Source organism: Lithobates pipiens, unplaced genomic scaffold, assembly GCF_037356315.1.
Source record: "Lithobates pipiens isolate NorthernLeopardFrog02 unplaced genomic scaffold, aLitPip1_a1.2 Scaffold_8, whole genome shotgun sequence".
In the NCBI taxonomy this organism is placed as follows: Eukaryota; Metazoa; Chordata; class Amphibia; order Anura; family Ranidae; genus Lithobates; species Lithobates pipiens.
Window position 1 is genome coordinate 540,777,689 of NW_027507903.1, and position 16,887 is coordinate 540,794,575.

Here is a 16,887-nt window from a genome sequence, read left to right on the forward strand (position 1 = left end):
CTGCTCTGCTGTAACCTTCTGCATGGGGCATGCTGGAACTTGCAGTCCTTCCATAGAGAAGCGTTATAATATATGATGGGGGTGCAGTGTCATGTGCTTCATGTAGAGAAATCCTACACTGGGAGGAATGTGGTGACTACCATTGCTGAGCACGGGTTGAAAATACTAGTTGCCTGGCTACTTGAGTCCCAAACCTGGAATAGGAGTGCAGTCATTGAGGGCAGAGCGCCTGGTCTATGTGGGGGGGGGATTGTAGGAGATGGGCAACATTTTCAAGAGTAAGGATAGCGATGTGTCATTATGTACTATTTGGGGATGTGCCAACCGTTAAAGAGAACATTGGCAACGTTGGAAACTATAGTTTCACCAGCTAGCCGCAGGGGAGCCCCCTAGTTTGGATAGCCGCAGGGGAGCCCCCTAGTTCAGTGGTTCTCAACCTTCCTAGTGCCTTGACCCCCTTGATAAAATTTCCCAAGTTGTCTGGACCCTTAACAGTAAAACTATTTTCGTAGTGTGGGTTGTCAGCACCCAAGGCAAGACAAGTGATTCACGCCCCTAACCCATTGACCTTCAGGCTAGGTTCACATTGCAGCGATGCGGGAACGCTGCAAATCCGCGGCGGGTTCCCGCATTGCATGCCTCCTGGCGGCAGTTCACACTGCCCTATGCGAACTGCTGGGAGTGTCAGTGAAATGTTAATGACACCCCCAGATCAGTTTGCATATTGCACTGCGATCTGCAAACTCGGACAGGAATCGTATCGCATGGTGTGAACACCCATGCGATCCGATTCTGCTGCGGACCGAAAAAAAGTCCTGCGATGCGAATTCAGCCATACTAACTGTAAGCTGAACTCGCATCGCACAGAGATCGGATGTGATTTGCAGTGCGGTGCGAATCACATCCGATCTGGTCACCGCAGCAGTGTGAACCCAGCCTTAGTGCTCTCTGAGTCCCTTCCACTCTTATGGTACATTTTAGGATCGCTCTCGCTCTCTCTCTCTCTCCCCTTTTCTTTGTTCCTGTAACGTACCTTGGGTGTGAGCCTGATGTGCAGAGGGGGACCACTGGAGTGGGGACAGTGGTGGTAAGAGCACGGTGATGTAAAGGTGCCTGTTTGGTCTAAACTGCTTGGAGGTGTGTAGCAAGAAGAAGTTAAAACAGAAGGTACGGAGATCAGCGGATGCAGGCCAGTAGGTTTAGCGGATGCAGGTTTGCAGAGCAGCGGATGTAGGTTAGCAAGTGCAGACAGAAGCGGTGTCAGGCTAGCCGGGTCATACACACCAGGATAAATGGCAGGCAGAGAATAGTCAGAGTCCAGGCTGGGTCTTGGCATCAGGCAGGTAACTAAGCAGGGTCAAACAAGCTGAGGTCAGGATTGGAGACAGAAGCAAGGTCAGGAGCAGAATACTGGCACAGAATCAGGAACGCGGGTAACAGAAGCAGATCAAACCACAAGGGGCAGCTTTCAGGAAGCGTCTTTCATAGACTGCTGGGCGACAAAGCGCACATTCGCACGCAAAGTCCGCACGTCTTCTGGAGTGGGCAGTGCGTCACTGACAGTTCTTCCCCCTCTTTTCCTCTGCCTTCCATGTATTCTCAATTTTTATTTATTTTTTATTTTTTTTTTATTCTCTGCTGATCTGAGAACTGCAGTGAGGACTTTTAATGGCAACTATAAACACATGTTCATATACAAGGAATGAGGAAGCCCGCAACTGACCTTTTTGGTCCCAAAAAGAATGGCAGTGCGTTACCCCTTTGAGGAGAGCCTTCTTAAAAAATGGTCGGCTCCCCCGGTCGTGAACCCCCCCCCCCAGTGTCCAGGTTAAATAAAGTAACCACAATCCCGGTAGAAAGGATTCCTGCATTTAAGGACCCTACCATCAGGAAGGCTGAGGCAGTGGCCCGGTCCATGTTTACGGTAGTGGGTTCAGCAATACGACCAGTACTGGCCACAGCATTGGTGTCACAGACACTTGCTGAGTGGGCAATACTATTACACCGTGAATTGGAGAAGCAGCAGGTCTCTCCTGTCTGTGTGGAACTAGCAGCTCAGTTAGTGCACGGCCTTAAAGTGGTTGTAAACCCTTACAAATCACTTTGACCTACAGGTAAGCCTTGATTAAGGCTTACCTGTAGGTCCAAGAAATATCTCCTAGACCTATACGGCATGCGCCGTAGACAGCGGTGCGCAGGCGCACTGGGCAAGCCGCAGATCGCGGTGATATGCCGCGAGTGTCTGCTCCCATGCGCAAGTGCGGGAGTGACGTCATCGCGGCTCCGGGGTAATCGCAGCGCTGGAGCAGCGAGACCCACCAAGAAGATGGACGCTCGGAACTACAGGGGACAGCGGTGACTTCGCTGGCTCCTGTGTCAGGTAAGTGACACATAATGGGCTACTATGCGATGCATAGTAGTCCATTATGCTTTACCTTTGCAGGGAATCAAAGAGGAAGTAAACCCATCAGGGTTTACTTCCTCTTTAAGTACGTCTGTAACGTGACCCTGGATACACTTCCCTTGCTCACCAGAGCATCATTTTCAGCAGTGGTGCTGCAGCACCTGATTTGGCTGAAATGCTGGTCTGCAGACCAGGCATCTAAAAAAGCCTTGACGGATTTACCCTTCCTTAGTGAGCGGCTATTTGGAGCCTCTCTGTATGACGTTATTAAGAATGTCACAGGTGGGAAGAGCACTTTGCTCCCACAGTCCAGGAAGAGTAAGGCAGCACGCCGCAGGCAAGGGCCTTCATTTTCCGCTCAAGAGGCTTTTTCGTCCGCCCGGGACTTCAGCAAAATGCTCCCAGTCTGACAGGGCGTCTACTGAGGGACAGAAGCATCCCAGCCAGCGAGCAATAGTGCTACTGCATGAAGGTTTGCCCCCACCCATCACTTGGGTGGGGGGGGGGTGTTGCCTTCAGGAGTTGGCAGCCTGGTGGGCCTCTTGGCTGTCTGACCAATGGGTCTGAGAACTGATTTCATCAGGCTACAAGATAGAGATCCTCTCTTGGCCACCAAACAGATTTTTCCCCTCCAGCATACCCTTATTTTCGGCTCACCAGGAGGCCCTCTTTGGGGCAGTAAGGGACCTGCTCAGCTGCGGGGTGATAGTGCTTGTTCCAGAAATGGAAAGGTTTCAGGGATTCTATTCCAATCTGTTTGGACGTACCCCTTCCTTTTTGGGGACTACAATCTTGGACCTAACAAGCCCCTTGTTTTGTGAAGGTACAGAGGTTCAGAATGGAATCCGTTCACTCAGTGGTCGATGCACTCCATCAGGGGGACTCCCTGGCGTCTTTGGACATCCAGGACACGTACTTGCATATGCCTCAGGCATCAGAGGTTTCTACAATTTGTAGTAGCGGAAGACCACTATCAGTTTGTGGCTCTCCCCTTTGGCTTGGCTTCAGCACCCTGAGTCTTTACCAAGTTATTGTCTTCAATTTTGGCGTTGTTGTGACAACGTGGGATCGCAATCGTGGGTTACCTAGACGATTGCCTTCTGAGAGCAGCTTCCATTTTAGAATTAAGGGAGGATATGCAATAGCCATGCAAACCCTGCAGGAATTTGGGTGGGTGGTGAACCTCAAAAAGTCGTTTCTTGTGCCAACTGAACGACTGGAGTACCTAGGCTTACTGCTGGGTTCTGTGAAAGCGAGAGTGTTTCTCCCTTCAGACAAACTGCAGACTCTCAGAGCCACGGTGAAGCTGTTGATGAACCGCAGGTGGTCGTCGCTGCGCTTCTGCATGTGAGTCCTGGGCCTCATGATGGCCTCCTTCGAGGCGGCACCGTATTCCCAATTTCACAACAGAGTTTTGCAGAAGATATTGACAAAATGGGACAAATCTCCGTTATCCCTGGATCAGCAGATTCAGGTCAGCCAGTTAGTCAGGGACTCTCTTCTCTGGTGTCGGAGATCTCCAGCCCTTCGGTCCGGGAAATCGTTCCTACCTCTTCATTGGATAGTGATCACAAAGGATGCCAGCCTGACCGGCTGGGGTGGAGTACTGAGAGTACAATCGACCCAGGGCCACTGGTCAAGGGAGGAATCCCAGTTGCCGATCAATGTGCTCGAACTTTGAGTGATCAGGCTATGCCTCTCCACATGGTTGATGAGACTACGAGGGCATCCGATCAGGATCCAGTCTGACAACGCCACGGCGGTGGCATGTCAACCATCAAGGAGGAACAAGAAGCTTGGCTGCAGCACGGGAGGTCGCTTGCATCCTTCGGTGGGCAGAGCGGCACGTACCGCCCCTATCGGCCATATACATCCCTAGAATACGAACCTGGCAGGTGGACTATCTAATTCGCCAAATGCTGGACCCAGGAGAGTGGTCACTGCATCAGGAGGTGTTCAGGCTTCTTTGCCTTTTGGTGGGGCATGCCAGATGTGGATCTCCTGACCTCTCAGCTCAATCGAAAGGTGCAGAGGTTTGTGTCCAGGACAAGAGATCCCTGGGCGGATGCGTCAGACGCGTTGGTGGCTCCATGGGAGCAGTACCAGCTGATCTACACCTTTCCTACACCTAAAACTTACCACATCTGCTCCGAAGAGTGGAGGCAGAGGGGATTCCAGTGACACTGATTGGCCTCTGTGTCCTTGGTACGCCGACCTAGTATGCCTGGTGGCGGACGCTCCTTGGCGGTTACCGATGCGAGAAGACCTCCTGTCACAAGGTTCGATTCTCCATCCTGCTTTACCGTTGCTGACTTTAACGGCATGGCTGTTGAAAGCCAGGTGCTAAGAAACCAAGGTCTGTCTGACTCTGTAATTTCCACTGTATTGAGGGCACGAAAATCTTCTTCTCGGAACTTATACCATCGTACGTGGAAGGCTTATATCTCCATGCGTGAGGAGAGGGGTGGCGTCCACGCACCTATTCCTTTTCCAGGCTCCTGCTGTTCCTACAGTGAGGAGTGGACCAGAAACTGGCCTTAAGTACCATCAAGGGACAAATATCACCCTATCCTATGACCCCTGGCGTCTCACTTGCTAGTGAGCACCTTTTGTACAAGGGGTCTGGCAGTAGTAGTCGTCCCCCCCCCCCCGGTGCGTCCACCCTTACCTCTGTGGGATCTGAACCTGGTGTTATCGGCGCTTCAGAAAATGCCGTTTGAGAACATCAGGGAAATCCCTTTTGTTAACGCTCTCTCAGAAAGTGGTCTTTCTGGTGGCCATCACATCGGCCAGGAGGGTTTCAGAACTAGCGGCCTTGTCTTGCAAGTCGCCATATCTAGTTAGTGTGCATGAGGCCTAATTGATCTAAACAAAAATGCTAAAATCTTATCTACTTTGTAACTTTTTAAACTGGAATTAAATTTATACTCAATTTTTTTTAGTAGCCCCCCCCCAGGAAGTTTTTGCCATAATGTATGGACTGCATATGGGCACAATATGGCATACTTGACTGTCAAACAAAGCCCTCCAGTAATGCGCTGTCAGCCCTCCAGCTGGTCCCAGGCGTTTACATCTTGTCCTGGTCTTCCTTTTCGGGTTTGTTCTCTTCAGTCGCTTGAATGGCTTGGCTACGATAACGTCACTTCATGGCACAGAACGGTGCAGTGAATGTACTCTGAGCTACGAATGCGTGACTCTGTGTACATAAACACTGACAGGCAGGTAGAAGCATTTATGACAGAAGAGACCACCAGGGTCTCTCCTGTCATAGAAACCCTGCCTGTCAGCTGAGTTTAACTCAGTTTTTAATGATCTTTCAAAAGGCTTTTTCAATCCTTTTAAATCTAGTTTTCTTTGAACTGTTACCTGGCGGGTAGCATTGATGAAGACTGATGTTGCAGTTTGTTCATTCTGAATGAAGGGTGGAGTAAGTGCTTCTATGTGCACCTGTGAGTTTTTAAGCTCCAATGTAGCATTATTTTTAAATATATTTAGTTTTTTTTTGTTAAAGCACTAAAATGTAAAAATGTAGCCAGTGCAGCCCCTCTGCAGACAGATGAATATGAGGCTCCAAATTCATGGCTCTCCAGCTCAGTCATAATATCTAGAACAAAAGGCCTGCATCTGATTAACCACTAGGCGTCCGTGCTATAGCCGAAAGACGGCTGCAACGCGGACGCCAATTGCCGGGAGGCCGTCCCTGGACGTCCTTCTGTTTACTTCCGCATCGGAAGTTCTGTGTTGGCCATGTTCATTGGACACAGCTAGTCACAGATTGCTATCAGTGGGGGGAAAAAAAAGAAAATGAAGTGCCATGTGTCCCCAGTGCCATCTGTCAGTGCCATCTTTCATTAGTGTCATGTATTTTTGCCATCTGTCATCAGTTTCACGTATTAATGTCATCTGTTCCACATATTAGTGCCATCTGTCATCAGTGCCACATATTAGTGCGGGGGGAAAAAAATCTTAATTTTGCAAAGAATTGTGGGAAAAATGACATCAAAAACCTCATCATGCCTCTTACTAAATACCTTGGAATGTCTACTTTCAAAAAAGGGGTCATTTGGGGGGGTATTTGCACTTTTCCTGGCTTGTTCGGGTCGCAAGAAATGAGCTGGGCCACCAGTACATCAGGTCTGATCAGATGGGGTGTGTTTTTTTTTTTTTTTTTTTTTTATGATTTGCACCTCAGCTTGTAGAGTCTCTAACTTTCATAAAGACCAAATAATATCCACTAATTTGGGTTATTTTTACCAAAGATATGTAGCAGTATAAATTGTGGCCAAAATTTATGAAGGAAAAATAAAATTTTGCAAATTATTAATCACAGAAACAAAGAAAAATGCATTTAGTTTTTTTTTTCAAAATTTTCGGTCTTTTTTTCATTTATAGTGCAAAAAATAAAAAACCCCAGAGGTGATCAAATACCACCAAAATAAATCTCTATGTGTATGAATAAAGGACAAAAAATGAATTTGGGTGCAGTGTTGCATGACTGAGTAATTGTCATTCAAAGTGTGAGAGCACTGAAAGCTGAAAATTGGTCTGGTCTCAGGGGGTTTAAGTGCCCTGTTGTTAAGTGACAAATGCCAATAAATGTATATTGTTGGAGGGGAAGATGTGTTTACCTCGAAAAATGGCACTATACAAAGGTAGTTATTTTTCTAATGGGAACACAGCCGGGAATAAAAATTAAATTGGAAATGTATTCATGCCCCATTGCAAAAAGTAATGTCTGACGTTTTGCCTTCAAATGTATTAAAACATATTTCATTTTTTTTTAAATCCTCAGGTTTCTCCTTATTTGATACGTGGAGAGTTACAAACCTGGATCTACCGTGTATAGATGGGGTGTACCTCTCTGGACTGGAGCATGATTTCTACATGCTTGTGTCAGCAGAACTTAACCACTTTTTACAACAGGGAAACCACAAGGCGTAAGTGTGTGTGTGTGTGTGTGTGTGTGTGTGTGTGTGTGTGTTAAAACACTTTCACACATTTGAAGCTTCTTGATGAACAACTGTTCCAAATATTCTGATAACAGTATGTTGCTAAAGCATGTGAAGATTGTATCAAGTATAATAGTTATTTCTCTTATATTCACCGACTGACACAGCTCCTCTCTGTAACTAAATGGGTTTGTTAGCCTGCCATTAGGAGAACTAGGCAAAAATTGTAACACAATACACAGAACTTTAGTCCCGCCCCGGGGGGCGGACCCTGTGCTAACAACCCTCCCTGCTGCCCAGGCAGAACTCCAGTTTTATTTTGCCTAGTGAAGGCGAATGACCTAGGAACCCTGCGGGCCCTTTGATCCATTTTTTTTTTTTTTTTTTTTTTTTTGATGCAGGTTTGCTGTTTTTGCGCAAGATAGAAGATCCCAGGAGCTTTCATCAACTTCTGGCTGGGTGACAGGCTGGTTAAGTTGTCCTTGTAGTCTCCCCAGTCCGGCCATCGAGCGTGTGCAGGCCGCAGCTAAGGCTCGTCAGGCCACAACATACCTCAGCTCCAGAGGTGGTCGGTGAGCTTCAATGCTCCGGGGTATACACATGACCGGGCTACTGATATCCTGATCACAGTATACGGGGTCAACAGCTACCCTGTAACTGCGCAGGAGGTCTCCCAGCTCTTCAGGACTGGTAAGTACGGCTCTCCATGCTTCGGTGGGGTGAGCATCTGGGTATTCCCTGGGAGGTCGATTCGGGGGTCACCTCACCTCCTTCTCTTCTACGTCCCTATCTCCCCTCCGGGGGGGGGGGGGGGTGGCTTCGTGCGTGCGTGTGTGTGTGTGTCTCTCACCTGTAGGGGGCTCTGTGTGGCTAGCTTTGGTCCCGGTCTGGGGGGGTCCCAAAAGGTGTCTGTGGAGGTGTTCTTGCTGAATGCAGGCAGCACTGTTCTGTGATTATTTATTTTTTTCCTGTCACCTCATGGCGCTGTCCAGTGGCCATTTTGACTGTGGGCAAAGCAGGTTCCCCTTGTGGGCCTCAGCAGCCATTTTCTATGGTATTTTCCTATTAGTTGCATTGGCGTCCATTTTTTTTGAAGCCCGGGCGCTCCTTTTCACAGTAGTTCTTTTGTGACAGCATTACATGTGCTCACACATGCTGTTTCCTGTGTCCACTGTGTATACAGGACGCTGGATGGCTCTTCCCTGAACGCTGGTGCAAGCTCTGCAGATCGTTTCACTGCTATTCTATACAGCTGCTGCCGACAGTTTCTTCACTCTGCAACTGGGTAACCTCCTGGGGACTACAGGCACGGCAAGTAACAATCATAGAACACCCCAGGGTTGAGTCTGGCGCTAGGTACCCCCCACGTGGCTGCAGCAGGAGGGTGGGACCTTCACTGTCCTAAGTTCCCTTGCAGGTGGCAGACAGGGTAGGGTCAGCATGGCTTCAGAAACTGGTGTCTCTTCCCCCGAAATCCAGGCTATTGCAACCATGTCACCTGCGCATCGAGCTGTGCCCATGGACACCCTGACGGCGGTCCTTAACTCTTTTGTTGCTAAAATAGAGACGGTGCGTGGGGGGGAAAGGTGCGCGTAAAAGGCCCCTGCCCCCCCCCCCCTTCCGTAAAGTAACCACGATCCCGGTTGAGGGGTCTCCTGAATTCAAGGACCCCACGGATAGGAAGGCCGAGTCGGTGGCTCGTTCCTTGTTTACGGTTGTGGGGTCAGCCAATGCGACCAGTACTGGCATCCGCACTGATTGAGTGGGCAAAACTTTTGCACCGCGAATTTGGAGAGCAAAACGCCTCCCCTGTCTGCGTGGAACTAGCAGACCAACTAGTGCAAGGCCTTAAGTACATTTGTGACGCGGTTCTGGATACTCTCCCTCTGTTATCCAGGGCTTCAGTGTCAGCTGTGGTGCTGAGGCGCCGGATTTGGCTTAAATGCTGGTAGGCTGACCAGGCATCCAAAAAAGCCCTGACGGATCTTCCCTTCCTTGGCGACCGGCTCTTTGAAGCTTCGTTGGGTGACATTATTAAAAATGCCACGGGTGGTAAGAGTACACTACTCCCACAGGCCAGGAGCCACGCTGCAGGCAAGGGCCCTCTTTTTCCACTCACAATTGGCTTTTTCGTCCGCCTGGTGCTTCGACAAAACATTCCCAGCCCAACAAGACGTCCACGGACGGTCAAAAGCGTCCCTGGAACCACAAGCCTAACAAGCCTGCGAACAAAAGTGCTACTGCATGAAGGTTTATACGCGGGTGGGGGGGTCGCCTTCGGGAGTCTGCAGGCCGGTGGACCTCCCGGTTATCCGACCAATGGGTCTGTGACCTGATTTGCACAGGCTACAAGATAGTTTCTCTCTTGGCCACAAAACAGATTCTTCCCCCTCCAGCATACCCGTGCCCCCGGTTCGCCGGGAGGCCCTGTTAGGGGCAGTAAGGGACTTGCTGAATCGGGGTGATTGTACCAGTTCCGGAATCGGAAAGCTTCCAGGGGTTCTACTCAAATCTGTTTGTGGTTCCCAAGAAGGAAGGGGTAAGTGCAGAGGTTCAGAATGGAATCGGTTTGCTCAGTAGTCGCTGCGCTCCAAGGGGACTTCCTGGCGTCTTTAGACATCCAGGATGCGTACCTGCACATACCCATATGCCTTCGGCATCAAAAATTTCTGCGTTTGGCAGTCGGGGAAGCCCATTACCAGTTTGTGGCTCTTCCCTTTGGCCTGGCATCAGCCCCCTGAGTCTTTACCAAAGTACTGGCTCCAGTATTGGCGTTGCTGCGACAACGCAGGATCGCGATCGTGGGTTACCTAGACGATCTCCTCCTGAGAGCATCTTCTGCCTCAGAATTAGAGGAGGATGTGGCGATCATCATGCAGACTCTGCGAGAATTTGGGTGGCTGTTGAACCTAAAGAAGGCGGTGGTTGTGCCGACCCAGCCTCTGGAGTACCTGGGTTTACTATTGGACTCCAGGGAAGCGAGGGTCTTTCTCCCCTCAGACAAATTACAGACTCTCAGATCTGCAGTCAAACTACTGATGAACCGCAAGTGGTCGTCGCTCCGCTTTTGCATGCGAGTACTGGGGCTCATGGTAGCCTCCTTCGAGTCAGTACCTTATGCCCAGTTCCACACCAGAGTCCTGCAGAAGGAGTTTTGGACAAAATGGGACAAATCTCTGTTGTCCCTGGATCGACAGTCAGCCAATTAGGGACTCTCTGATCTGGTGGTTGAGGTCCCCGATGATTCAATCCGGAAAATCGTTCCTTCCTCTGAAATGGACGGTGATCACTACGGATGCCAGTCTCTCAGGCTGGGGTGGAGTGATGGGTATTCAGTTGGCTCAGGGCTTCTGGTCGACAGACGAATCCAAGTTGCCGATCAATCTGCTCGAATTGAGAACGATCAGGCTGTGCCTCCACACATGGTCTATGTGTCTTCAAGGCCGTCCGACCAGGATACAGTCAGACAACGCCACGGCTGAGGTGTACATAAATTGCCAAGGGGGAACAAGAAGTTCAGCCGCTGCTCGGGAGGTCGCTCACATACTTCGGTGGGCAGAGCGATACGTTCCGGCCCAGTCAGCCATTTACATCCCGGGGGTGCAAAAATTGGCAGGCGGACTATCTGAGTCAACAGATGCTGGACCCAGGAGAATGGGCATTGTATCTGGAGATATTCAGGCTGTTGTGCCTAAAATGGGGCACACCAGATGTGGCTCTATTGGCCTCCCGCCTCAACCGGAAGGTGCCGAGATTTGTGTCCAGGACAAGAGATCCGTGGGCATACGTGTCAGACGCGCTGGTGGCTCCATGGGATCAGTACCAGCTGATCTACGCCTTTCCTCTGCTAAAACTGTTGCCACGCCTGCTGTGCAGAGTGGAAGCCGAGGGGATTCCAGTAATCCTGGTGGCCCCAGATTGGCCTCGGCAGCCCTGGTACGCAGACCTGGTGCGTCTGGTGGCAGACGCTCCCTGGTGACTGCCGCTGCGAGAGGACCTCTTATCTCAAGGTCCAATTTTTCACCCTGCTTTACCGTCGCTGGCATTAACGGCATGGCTGTTGAAAGCCAGGTGCTGAGGAACCGGGGTCTGTCGGACTTGGTGATTCCAACTATGTTGAAGGCGCGGAAATCTTCTTCAAGGAAGATATAGGCCTTCCAGGTACAATGATATATCTCCATCTGTGAGCAGAAAGGGTGGCATCCGCGCTCCTTTTCTATATCCAGGATCCTGCTGTTTCTACAGCAAGGTGTAGACCAGAAGTTGGCGTTGAGCACCATTAAGGGGCAAATTTCAGCTCTGGCTGTCTTTTTCCAGCGACCCCCTGGAGTCTCATTCATTAGTGAGTACCTTCATTCAGGGGGTGCGACATGTAGTCCTTCCGGTACGTCCACCGTTGCCACCATGGGATTTGAACCAGGTGTTTTCGGTGCTTCAAAAGCCGCCGTTTGAGAATATCAGGGAGATTCCTTTGTTGACCCTTTCACAGAAAGTGGTCTTTCTAGTGGCCATCACATGGGCCAGGAGGGTTTTGGAATTGGCGGCCTTGTCATGCAAGTCGCCCTATCTGGTTATGCACAGGGATAAGGTGGTGTTGCGTCCGCAACCGTCCTTTCTACCGAAGGTGGTTTCGGCTTTTCATATCAATGAAGACATTGTATTAACATCGTTGTGTCCTAAGCTGAAGCACCCCAAGGAGGTGGCCCTTCACGCTCTCGATGTGGTTAGGGCTCTGAAGGTGTACTTGTCTGCCACGGCTCCCTTTCGGAAGTCAGACTCGCTGTTTGTTTCGGTGGCTGGCCCAAAGAAGGGTATGGCGGTCTCGTCGGCCACCATTTTCCAGGTGGATCAGACAGATTGTAGTACAAGCCTAAGCCTTGAAGGGCCAGGTGCCCCCCTTTCCAGTCACGGCCCACTCTACGAGAGCAATTGGAACGTCTTGGGCCTTCCGACACCAAGCATCTGTCTCTCAGGTGTGTAAGACAGCGACCTGGTCGTCTGTCCATACGTTTACCAAGTTCTACAAGGTAGACGTCAGTGCATTGGCTGATGCCTGTTTTGGCCGCAAAGTTTTGCAGGCGGCCGTGTAGTTGCAATTGAGTGTTTGTTTTTTATCTTTTGGTTAAAACGCAGTACTGTTTGTTAATGCACTGTTGCATTACTTCCGCAAATTGTTTGCGGTGTTGGGGATTTCTCCTGTTGAGAATACCCGGTTATATAGCGGTGTGTTTTTCCGTACACTGCTGTTTTTTGTGGGTTTAGTTTCACTAGTTCCCACTTGCCATGGTGGATGAAGATTTAATGCTGTTTTTTTTCCCACCCCTCGTTTGGCACTGCTTGGGGACGTCCCATTTAGTTACAGAGAGGAGCTGTGTCAGTTGGTGAATATAAGAGAAAATAAGATTTTTGTACTCCTTTTCTCTGTAATTCACTGACCGACACAGCACTCACCCCTCCTCCTTTTTTCTACGTTATACTACTTGTTCACGTACTGAGTTCTGCCTGGGCAGCAGGGAGGGTTGTTAGCACAGGGTCCCCCCCCCCCCCCCCCCCTAAAGTTCTGTGTATTGTGTGTAATTTTTGCCTAGTTCTCCTAATGGCAGGCTAACGAACCCATTAAGTTACAAAGAGGAGCTGTGTTGGTCAGTGAATTACAGAGAAAAGGATTTTACGGCGAGTACAGAAATCCTATTTTTGCATGCTAAACCAGCATATCCTTCTATTGTGTGTGTGTGTGTGTGTGTGTGTGTGTGTGTGTGTGTGTGTGTGTGTGTGTGTGTGTGTGTTTTTTCGATTAGGAGCACTATTACAGGAAATTCTCTGGAGGGGTTATTTCTACTGATAGGCCAATGGGCTCTGTCAAACTTTCATTTGAGGAGAGAAGCGGTAATCACTTTGCTGTTAACTGAAAGCACAACCTGCTATATAAAGTTTAAATGAGCCTTCCAGCAAAAATAATTTGTGTGTGTATATGTGTGTGTGTGTGTGTGTGTGTGTATATATATATATATATATATATATATATATATATATATATATATATATATATATATATATATATATATATATATATATATATATATATAGCTTTTTGTCTTCTAGTATGATTAATTAAGATTATTTACAAAGAAGGTTATAGTTTCCCATTAATGTGCAATATAGGCGACCCTCTGTTTGCAAAAAAACTACAAATACTAGAAGTAAATGGAAAGGTATCTAAAAGCTAATAGCTTGTTGATTTAAGAATATTTACATTATGCAGATCAAAGTAACAAAAAAGGATTGAATTACATATTTGTCTTTTAGAGATTGAAGGTTTCTTTGTCAGTGGTGGCAGTTTTGCAATCTGCCCATCATTCTGTTGGGAATAATAGAGTAAAATAGTAGAAGAGCTGTAAGAAATGAGCTTTGGTGAAAATGTTATTTGTGTTTTTATATTCTGGGTTTTTAACCTGTAAAAATAAAGGCATAGCATAGGCTATGGGGGGAGGGGGGGCGGAAAGCACAACTTTATTCTTCAGGAAGTGAATCTTCATTTCCTCATCTACAGACTAAACAGGAATACCTGTGTCCCAAGTAATTCCATTTTAGGACTGAAGCTGTGCAACCAGACGTGTGTGTGTGTGTGTGTGTGTGTGTGTGTGTGTGTTTTCCTTATATTTATATGACCGTTTTTAATGCATAGATTCACCTCCAGCATTGTGCCCTTTGCAGACTAAAATGTTCTGAATATTGAATGGCTTCTTTGCTTATTGCCTTTCAGGGTTCTTTTGTTCCCGCCTGTCTCTAGTCGACTGCGTTACCTTATCCACCGGCTTGCAGAGCCTTATGATGGACTTAGCAGCTTTTCTGTGGGTGAAGGGTGGCAGCGCCGCACTGTAATATGCCATGTAGAGATAAGGTGAGATATTAAATTGAGCTATTTCTAGATACGACAATGCAGGTGTTTATATGTTCTCCTGTGTCCTTTGACATAAACATACATGCGTTCTTGGGCTATCCAAGCTTCATGTTTGTCACAAAAAATAAAGCTTATGGTTGTCAGATAATGCCATCTCTTCAGCTGCCCTCTAATAGAGTATCTGTATCGATTTAATAGACTGCACCTTGTTAGACCCTAAAGGAATTGGCAATGGAGAATCTATCAGACCAGTACACGAAGAGTAGAAATTGTATGGGATCTTGTTGGCTGGTTTGGAGGTGGCAGTGCCAAAAATCTGAAAAAAACAAAGTTGCAAAGTAAGTGATGGGTGTACATAAAGGCTGGAAAGAGGTGGCCAGATCAAAGTGGTTCTATAACTGTTTTTCTCCAGCTCATTTGGCTGTACTTCTATGGATCACAGGAGTGCAGTTAGTTCGGCTGAATTCTGCTTTTTGCCGACGTAATGAGTTGGTCCAGGCTCGGTGCCATCACGTCCATGGAGTCAGGATCTGCCCAGATCCCTGGACCAACCCCCGGCTCAGCCTCTCGGCAAGCTGCTGAGCTGGCCGCTCCCACCCACTCCATAGCCCCTGAGCTCCAGTGAGCGAGGAGGGGGCAGGGCAGAAAGTTGTGACTGACAGTCACCAACTCTCTGCTCAGGGAGCTGTGCTCCGAGGTGCCGAGGGACAGATGCAGCATCAAACTGTTGCTGCATCCACCTAGGTAAGTATGACTCAAAAAAAAAAAAAAAAAATCTTTTAAGGTAAAACAGACTTTGAAACCACTTCAAGGAGAAGGTCAATGGGTGGGCATTGATTGATTGTATGATTTTTATATTTTATCAAATGTAGAAATTGATTTTGCATTGTGTTAAACCTCTGTGTATTGGTACTGCTGTGATCTGAAAAAGTGTATCCTAAAAAATTTACTGACATTCTTTTGTATAATGTTCAAAAAACACAATTTAAATTTTCGAAAAGCAAAAATTGTGACGTAGAAAGCACTTTTGCTGTAATGTAAAACATACCGGCTTCAATGTGCGGGCATGTGTGCCTCTTTTTGGGTGACAACACTATATACTGCGTTGTCACTAGTTCATCTCTGCTGCCACTGTACTACAAGCCAGCATCTGCAGCATAAGTCCTCTTTTTCCAGTGTCACTGCATTGTGATCCTGGAGGAAGACACTGGTCACTTGGTACCACAAATTTGATCCCCCCCCCCCCCTCCTGATTTTGTACGTTTTGACCACTGACAAAGAAATGATCAGTCTATAACTTAATGGTATGTTTTATTTTAACAGTGAGACAGAAGAAAACTAATATCCAGAAAAAAAAACGAATTTAAAAAAAAGTTATAAATTGATTTGCATTTTAATGAGTGAAATAAGTATTTGATCCCCCCTATCAATCAGCAAGATTTCTGGCTCACAAGTGTCTTCTATACAGGTAATGAGCTGAGATTAGGAGCACTCACTTAAAGGGAATGCTCCTAATCTCAGCTTGTTACCTGTAGAAAAGACACCTGTCCACAGAAGCAATTAATCAGATTCCAATCTCTCCATCATGGCCAATACCACAGAGCTGTCCAAGGATGTCAGGGACAAGATTGTAGACCTACACAAGGCTGGATTGGGCTACAAGACCATCACCAAGCAGCTTGGTGAGAGGGCGACACCAGTTGGTGTGATTATTCGCAAACGGAAGATACCCAAAATAAGTGTCAATCTCCCTCAGTCTGGGGCTCCTTGCAAGATCTCACCTCGTGGAGTTTCAATGATCATGAAAGCGGTAAGCAATCAGCCCAGAACTACATGGGAGAATCTTGCAGCTGAGACCATAGTCGCAAAGAAAACAATTGGTAACACACTACGCCGTGGAGGACTAAAATCCTGCAGCACCCGCAAGGTTCTCCTGCTAAAGAAAGCACGTATTCAGGCCTGTCTGAAGTTTGCTAATGAATAGTTGAATGATTTAGAGGTGAACTGGGTGAAAGTGTTGTGGTCAGATGAGACCAAAATCGAGCTCTTTGTCATCAACTCAACTTACTGTGTTTTTTTATTTATTTTTTGTTAATGATGGGGGTATGGGTTAAAATTGGAAAATGGGAAAACATAGGAGACAATAGATACAATTAAGAGTAAATTGATGTGAATAATAAGATACAACGATAGAATTGCCTAAGATGTATGAGGAAGACAATATATGAATGTTTTTCTGCTAAGGGGGCAGAACAACTTCACTGCATCAAAGGGATGATGGACAAGGCCATGTATCGTCAAATCTTGGGTGAGGATCTCCTTCCCAGGGCATTGAAGATGGGTCGTGGATGGGTATTCCAGCATGACAATGGCCCAAAACGCATGGCCAAAGCAAGAAAGAAGTCTTAAGAAGAAGCACATTAAGGTCCTGGAGTGACCTAGCCCAGGGCTCGACAAAACCCGGGCTCCAGGTCGCATTTGCGACTAGAATTAGCGACCTGGCGCCTGGGGCAGCACAGCTGGGGGTATGCCGTCTCCGCGGACCCCCCCCCCCCCCCCCCCCCCCGCGCGATCGGGTCAGGCCGTGCCGCCGGCGGCCGGTAATTGAGCCCCCGGATTTGAGGCCTTCTACG

At 48.0% G+C, this 16,887-nt stretch overlaps 1 protein-coding gene across 1 annotated transcript in view; it reads left to right on the forward strand.

Annotated features, from left to right (window-relative positions):
• The window catches only part of R3HCC1 (R3H domain and coiled-coil containing 1), a 34,099-nt gene that overhangs the window by 200 nt on the left and 17,012 nt on the right, over positions 1-16,887 (forward strand). The window contains exons 2-3 of the mRNA XM_077469713.1: positions 7,197-7,341; positions 14,117-14,254. Of these exons, the coding sequence (XP_077325839.1) occupies positions 7,289-7,341; positions 14,117-14,254 (191 nt within the window). The 5' untranslated portion in view covers positions 7,197-7,288. The remainder of the gene's footprint in view (positions 1-7,196; positions 7,342-14,116; positions 14,255-16,887) is intronic.